The 8,402-nt window shown below is 38.0% G+C and overlaps 1 protein-coding gene across 3 annotated transcripts in view; it reads left to right on the forward strand.

Moving 5' to 3' along the window:
* The window catches only part of LOC137887269 (CUB and sushi domain-containing protein 1-like), a 361,990-nt gene extending 353,853 nt beyond the window's left edge, over nt 1-8,137 (forward strand). For all 3 annotated transcript variants that reach the window (XM_068730105.1, XM_068730106.1, XM_068730107.1), the window contains one exon: nt 1,427-8,137. In XM_068730105.1, the coding sequence (XP_068586206.1) occupies nt 1,427-1,586 (160 nt within the window). In that variant the 3' untranslated portion in view covers nt 1,587-8,137. The remainder of the gene's footprint in view (nt 1-1,426) is intronic.
* The last annotated feature ends 265 nt before the right edge of the window (nt 8,138-8,402 follow it).

Here is an 8,402-nt window from a genome sequence, read left to right on the forward strand (position 1 = left end):
TCCTGCTTTGGCTCTATAAGTCTGTACAGTATCTATAATACTGTCAAAGCAATTATATGAGCTGTTTTTCATTCTACCAATAAAACTAAACTATTGCACCTACAGCCACAACCAGAAACTAGTGCAGCGATTTGAACTACTACCACGTAGGGGGGTCTGCAGTGTGTGTTGGTGTGTGTGCAGTTTTGTAAAGTAATGGGTTGAGCATGTAGGGTAGGCTTAGTGGCTCCCCAGGGTTGGATACGTACACACATGCATACACACACACACACACACACACACACACACACACTCTTAATGAGGTCAGAGTCAAACAGTGTTTCAGCTGCAGCACTCCTCCCTGCTAATAGTTCCACAGGGTTTGGGAGTAAGTGATTATATCTAACTGGATTATAGGACCTGATTATCCAAAAATGTAATCTGTGACAAACAGACGAATTAGGACGGGGTAGTCATATTTCACAGAATATCAGTTTGAACCTCTGCAGTAAAATCCTCATTCAGGCAGGTTGAGTGATAATATATTCTTTTGAACTAAAACCATTGGGTACCATTTTCAGGATGATGGCAGGTTACACGCACACAGACACACTCACATGAGAGCAGCAGATGGGCACTGGGCAGCTAAACCACCGAAGCAGGCAGTTGTAATGGTTCATGTTCTCCGTCCTGCCATCATTTTCTCTGCAATTTGTAGAATTTTATCAGAAACCGGCTCTTACTAAGGTTTTGCATTTAATCTCTAACAAGACAGCCAAAAGGACAGATAATGTATATAAATATTAAAAGAGGACTTTTTTTTTTTAATTGGTTGTAGAACTAATTGAGACAATATAACATAGAAATATAATCAATACTCTGTTAATTATAATAAATCCATACCCCTACCATTATGTAAAGGTTTCTCTGCATGAGTACGGTACAAATAGAACATTCTGCTGTTCAGTAATTCTTGAACTCATACATCCTTCACACCTGTGCTTTTAAATTCAAGGATGTTATATAGGACATGTAATGCAAATTATAACATGGTCTATGTAGTCTGTCTTATCTTGAAGTGTTGTGTGGGCTTTTCAATCAAATTAATGACTTAACAAATGCAATGTGTGTCGCTTTCTTCCAATCAGCTGAAATTGTTTTACTAATAGCTTTATAAGGAAATTTCAAAAAGGCTCCAAAACATTTTTATATGGGAGAGTTGGTGAGAGCTAATATATATTGTATATTAAAACAAATGCATCAGAACATTTGAGCAACCTAATCTCGCTGTCTTGAAATGACTTTGAGTTTGTGTTTTTATTGTCATTTTGTGTTTTAGAGACCTGCACCCTTTTGGTTTCAGTGTTTTCTTTTTTCTAACCATAAATAGACCTTTGCAAAGATAATCATTATTTCACCATTAATTCCTTCTCATTTTGTTTTGCAGGACGCGACCCAAGGTCCAGTTCAATGGCTATGTCGGCCATGAGAGCTCCAATGGTCAGGCATCATTTGAAAACCCAATGTATGACACCAACATGAAGCCCACTGAGGCAAAGGCAGTTCGATTTGATACCACACTCAATACAGTCTGCACTGTGGTATAGTCCAACACACCTGCCACTACCTATACAGTGGTTTAGTCCAACCTCCCTGTTGGTCTGCAGGGGTTTTACCAAAAAGAAAAGAAAGAACAAACTAATGATTTGGACTCGTCACTGTGTTGTAGCATGCTGGTCCTCTGTCAGCCCAATCTGCACAGAAATGCCGCTCTGCTCCACCTGCTACCTGAACAACGATACCATCCACTTATCCCTACAGTCTGTTCGAGCAAAATAAATTGGAACCAATCCAAAAGGGAGCAGACAATGACGACATCAAATGTGTTGTTCAGGAGATTAATGCTGGGACCACAAGTCTTCTTTAGCACTGTTGCTTTTCAGGCACCAAGGAAAAACACAGAAAAATGGTACAACTAATTGAACTTCTTCCAAGTGCGACCACCCTGTTGACCCAGTTCTCATCCAGCGTCAGTTGACTTCTGCAAAATGTGACCCAACCTACTTGTGAAAAGGGCTTTATATGGCCAGTCATATGGTCCTTAATGCCCTTTCTGCAACCTGAATAATTGTTTACCCAACCTAATGCCATACCCCATGCCAAATTTGCACAGTGGTACACATTAACACTTAACTTACCTCCCCTTAACTTAACTCCCCTGCTGCAGGCCAGACATGTGTGGCCGGTGCAAGGTTCTACCCTCAGGGGAAGCACATAGACTATTCCATCCTTCAATCCCCTCCAGACATCGAAAAGTAGTTGGATTGTTCCTATATGTCAACACAAAAACCATCATTGGTGCTGGACCAAACACCTCTCGCTGGATTTTTATCACGCTGGACTTGACAGGACTGGACTCTCTGACGTAATTGCAGTTTACAGAGTCTGTTTTGGCGGAATGTGATATCATTTGTACAGACTGCTGTAAAGTTGACCAACCAAATGCAGTCAATGCAGTGACACGCTCAACCAGACCAATTCTTTTCAATAAAATGATACTCTCATCCAGTACTGGATACTAGTATTAGATTAGTACTTGGCGTACTAGAGTTAAATAGCAGTTGCAGATATGTTTAAATTTAGTTTTAGCCTACTTGGTGGAACTGAATGGGTTAGGTTTAGTAAAGCCGTACAAAACAGAGTTCGGTAAGTTGATTTGTAAGTCAATAATGCATTTTCAAATAGGTTCCTGATTTTCTTTACCTTCTGCCACTTACTGTATTGCCTATTATGACAATGTCTACCTACAGTATTTGGCAACTTATGTAGGCTAAAACATACCAAATCAGGTATTTGCAACCGCTATTTTTCCATGAAGAACCTGTGTATGAAGGTATTACATACTTAAAATCAATCCTATGTACAATATTTCATACTAGCACTAGGCAGACTGTGCTAAACCAGAAAACCAGACATTTTAATTGCCGGGTTGGTGTACACAATGGACTGGTTTCCAGAGGCCTGTCTAACACAATCAAAGTGTCAGACGACTGATTTTTGTTCTTGGACTAGCCAGGATCCTGTGCTTGGTGGCTGAACAAGTGGAAGCCTGGAGGCAATAAGCTGTCAAGATCATCAACTGCTACAATCAGCTGTGGCCAAATCCAGGAAATGATTTGTCTTCTCATAACTCCGTTGGGATTATCAGTCAAGTGATGACTGATTTTTTTTCCTACAGCATACTCTCCAGCCACAAATCAGAAATAGATGAACATATTAACAGACGGACGGGTTGACTGACAGAAATTGGACAGACGAACACAGACAAATGGACGGATAGACAAACTCTGTCAATCCTGCTGGAAAAAAGAGACAAGGACAGGTTGCTATGGAAACTGAGGCAAATAGTTCTCTCTATTTGTCTCTTCTGGCATTTTTCTTCAGTGAAGATATTGATGAACAGACTCTATGTTCAAATACCCAGTGGCCCCATGGTACTTCCCAAACCACTGCTGCTGGGGACCCCAAAATATAAACTTTATATGAACTCTTAAACCGCACAAATTTTGCACTAGTGTGTTTTTCTGACTGGGTTATGAAGAAAAAAAAAGAATAATTTTTGGGTCTGAAATGGGTTTGAAAATGAGTCATTCAAAAAAGAGAATTTTATTCAAAAACTTCTATCTTTAAAAAGATGACAAAAATGACAAAATACAGGGTTACAGTGTGTTTTGTATATACACATCTAAATTTCACCTTCCCTGTTAGCAGAAGGTGTGACCACATGATATATCCTTGTTAATTGTGTTGCCATGACAACATGCTAGCCAACCAGAACGTTGGGATCAGTTTACCCATGGACCTCTGAGCTTCTAGTGTCACATAATGACACCCCTTTTTTTTGCCATTTTTTAGAACAACACAGATTTTTTTCTGAAAGCTCATTCTGAATACTGTTACTGCTGTAATATGTTGAAGAAATAAAGGCTCACATCCATAATATGCAGTATGGTCCCACTGAAACACTGGTACAACATTGCTAGTTTTATTTACAGGCATTAAACGCCATTATTTTCTGAGATACTGTATAGTACTCTTGAGGTATACTTGATAGTACACAGAGATTTAATAGTATCTCAATATGGGCTATTTTGTTTCAGTTTCGCAGACAGTGTAAGCTTTCAGAAACAAAATGTGACTGTTTCTCTAACTCTTTAAAAAGATGCGTTGCAAGTGTCCCCAACTACTCACATTATCATACATTTGAACACATTTTACAGATCTGATGCACATGATCTTATTTCAACACAACTTTTTGAAGAGCCCACAACTTATTTCTGTTTGAGAATTGGTCATGTTGGAGGACAAACAGAAACGGTACGAAGACAACATGCACAATAATTGTTGTCGAGGGTTAGCGCCCCCAGAACCCTGCCATTGTTTGAGAAATACCTCGTGTGCAGAGAGTAAGTTACATCCTGCTTATCAATGCTTGAATCCCACTGCAACAAATACACAAGCTTAGCGAGTGCGGCCTTGCATTCAGCTTATTTCCTGGTATTTTAAGTCAAAAAGTCAAACCAACGCCCATGATTCTGTAGGAGTCAAGAAAATCCACTAGCTTCAAATCACTTGCCAAGCTTGTTATTTTTCGCAGTGTTCTCTCAAAATAATTTTATTTTTCGAAAGATGCTGCACTTGGTTTAGATCACAGATGTAACTGCTTTCAGTGCGTGTCTTTCAGTGTCCTCAGGCCTGTTTTTTGTTTGTTTCACTCTCCATGCACACTATTCTGCCATTACACTTCAGGCATTTCCTTTAACTTGCATGATTTTTATTGTCCAAAAGAATTTTTGTTTATGTTCTCCATCTCATTCAACCTCAAACCATTACACTATCATACAATCACAAATCCATTCATTCACACATATGATATCAACAACTCTGTCTCCTACAAAATTAAGTTCCCATACAACTGCCCTTCCAACTTGAATAATTGAAAGCCCTGTGTTTTTTTTAACCATCCACTATCCGGGCCTCATACCCACATAGATTTTCACACACTCATTTGAATCTTATTTGTGATACGTCAAAAGCAGATGTAATCCTCGCCAAAATACACTTCCCTCAAAATGTAATTCACAAAGCAGTTTTGTTGTATGGGAATGTCATTTTTAGGCGACAGGGCTGGATGTCAAATGGTGAGTGGAATGTATGTGGTATCAGATAATGAAAACTTCTGACAACTGATAAAATTATGATTTTTGACCATGACTGAATTCACTAACATCAGAGAGGGGATTTTCCCCAAAACTGAAATACTCAAAAGAAAAACATTTGGCATGAGAAGATTATCACATCCACCTATTTAGAAATAAGTGAGAATGAATTAAGGCATAAATTACAGTTTCTATTTTCATCTTTAGCTCATTTAATTAAAAATGAATCTACGGCTGACCTGGATGTTGCAAATGAAATGTCCTGAAACAATGGTGATTATGTTTGGAAGCATGACTATGGAATATTGTTGGTATTATAATATTCATTGTTAGCTTGTCTTTCGCAGCCTCAGTGTCAGAATCATGGGCAGAAAGCCAGAAACACATACAACAATGTGAGGCACAGAAAATAAAGATATGCAAATGTGTGTACTAGCTATAATACTGGTAATAGTTAAAGAGGGTGACAAGACAGAAGACACACATTCAAAATCTTCCTCAGAAATAAACAAGACATCTGTAAACAACAGTAGAGCGTCTGCTCACAAGATAGTGGTCCTTCTTTTCTTTTTTTTTGCTGGCGTGCCCCCGAGCTTCTATTTTAATTGATTTAGTTAATTCAGATGATATTTCCTATAGAGTCAAGAAAGCAATACAATACAGTGACTTCATCTGTTTATGGATCAGTATCCTTCTTAACATGTCACATACCTCCTCTGAGATGCCTTCAAAATTTGGATATCAATCATGACTTTCTTCAAAATTTGTGAAGCTTTTCCACATTTGTCCTTCATTTGTCAGCATTTCTCAGCAGTCTTCAAAGTTTAAAAGAGCGACAGCTGGCTACAAGTAATACAACATTTTAAAAAATAAAAAAACTACCCACTTAATTTTTTTAAAGGTCAAGGTTGTCTCAGATTCTTCAGCGAAGACTTTTCCCAGTTTGTGAATAACGTTGTCCTATACTTTCTCTAAAGTGGTATTGTCAGCAGTCCTCATTGAAACATAGGGGCCCAGATGTCTGCATTACTCTGCAAGCTTAAAATAATACCAGCTAAAATTGTAAATGTCGCATATTGCCTTTTCACACAGTATCACATGAGATGAGCTTTTTTCCAGCGCGTATTTATAATACAGAATAGAATTAATTCAGATGTTTGTTAATTACACCAAGCTGAACTATTCCTTTAAGATTAGTGTCAGGAAATCCAGTCGCAGTCCTGCTTGGAGAGCAGCTGTGTCATACATGTGTTCATATGTGGCTTAGCAGCTATATGGACCTGATTTTTATCTGTGCTCAAATTATATTGCCAGATGGATATCAGGCCTTCCTGTGTGTGGGCGGGCGGTTTGCTTTCGGGTTCAGTTTGCAGTGTATTCATATTAAAATATTCAGTATTGCCCTTGACAGGCCTTTGTGTCACCTTCTTCTCAATAGTTTGGATTGGATAAACTTCTCATGCCATATGTTCAGCATTAGAGCTTTAAAGAAAATCTACAACCTTGTGTGTCTGAATTGAGCGTGAGTTGACTGCACCCTTGTTTCACTCATCAGTGCAAAGGATGAATAATTGTCATTTCTACACATGGCAGCTTGTAGATTGGGACACCACACATATAAGTGTTATATTCACACGTTATGGTGGCGGGATGCGTTCTCAGCAACACATATTTACATGCAGTAAGTAAGTTTGTTGCTTATGAATGTGTAAAAAAATATTCTTTCATTTTTGTTCTTCCAAATGGTACAGAGATATGTTGAAAAATGGCAAGTCCTCACCAGGAAGCCGCCATCATCATTAATGATTTTGTGTTGAGCATCAATCACCGTCGTTATCTCACCATCATCATGTGCTGCTGAACTTGAAGTAGGTGCAAAAGAAAAAAAAGTTTTGTACAGAAATCTATTTTTTATGGAGAATTTGTAAAAAACAAAAACAAATTATTAAACATGCTGTACTTTTTATGATTAATGATGTAGGTACAACAAAATCTTGTTCATTAAAGTCAATGTTTTTACTGTTACACACCATGTAAAAATCTATGGTTCAAACTGAATATCAAATATCAATGTCATATGATCTCTTTTGTCCATTATGGCTGCTTTTACACAGGAACAGAAAACATTGTGGGACCCAGAGTAAATTCTCTTTGTGCTGGAGAGACACTTATCTCTGGGTCACACCTGTAAAAAGTTTTGTATTTACAATCCAAAACACTTTAGTAGAATACAAGATGTGTCAGCTCCAACTCTGCTACAGCTTGGTGCCAGTAGTATGTGTTACTTTTGAACGTCAACATTTTTTTTCTGCATTTGTTGCAAAAACATGGTTTATTATGTGGCTTTTAATGTGGCAGCTGTATCTACGAGTTGCCTGAGCATTGGTGAATTCTTCCATTATAACATGTTGACATACAATTTGTTTTAAATTTTACACATATACACACATAATTTACATTGAACAAAAAATAAACACCAGATGTTAAAAACAGTATTAAAAAATGCAGTGTTCTTGTGTAAAAGCAGCCGTGAGTGGCTGATCCTAATGTCTATATCTGGGAGAGGGATGACCTCCACAGACACAAAAGATTTTGGATGACTTGACCCCTATAATGGCCCAAAATATGACCTTGTATCGGTCTAAACAAGGAGGAATATGGTTCTCTTTGTTTAGACATGATGGGTTTAGAGTGGAAGATGATATTGTGGTGAATTTAGGCTCTAAAAGCAGCATTAGCATATCGGCCATTTCCGATGCTCCTATTTTGACTGGTAAAACAATGGTTTGCTCTAAGTTTTGAAATTAAGGATGGAAAATGGCCTTTTTCTGTCCTCCCATGAGAGAGAAACAACATGGAGTGTTATAAATGGTTAAACAACAGATACTATATGTGAATGCAGCTTCACAACCTGCTGTTCAAGAGAATCACAGTTTATCTATCAGCTATTTTGAAAACATTATTTGAGAATAAAGTTTTTGATACAATACTCTCTCCTTTGTACCAATGTTTTTGTAAACCACTTTCCTGATTTGTGAACTAGTCTTTGGGATGATTTTTGTTTGGTTGAATATGATCAATTACAAACATAGAGTCAACCTGGGGCCTTTAGTCCTGGGTTTGAATCCGACCCCTCTGTGGGCATGTTTGCTTGGGTTTCCTCCAGATGCTCCAGTTTCCCGCACAGTCTAAATATATACCTGT

Source organism: Cebidichthys violaceus, unplaced genomic scaffold (genome assembly GCF_023349555.1).
Source record: "Cebidichthys violaceus isolate CVI_PGR_0920_01 unplaced genomic scaffold, fCebVio1.0.p SCAF_5, whole genome shotgun sequence".
NCBI classification, from domain to species: Eukaryota; Metazoa; Chordata; class Actinopteri; order Perciformes; family Stichaeidae; genus Cebidichthys; species Cebidichthys violaceus.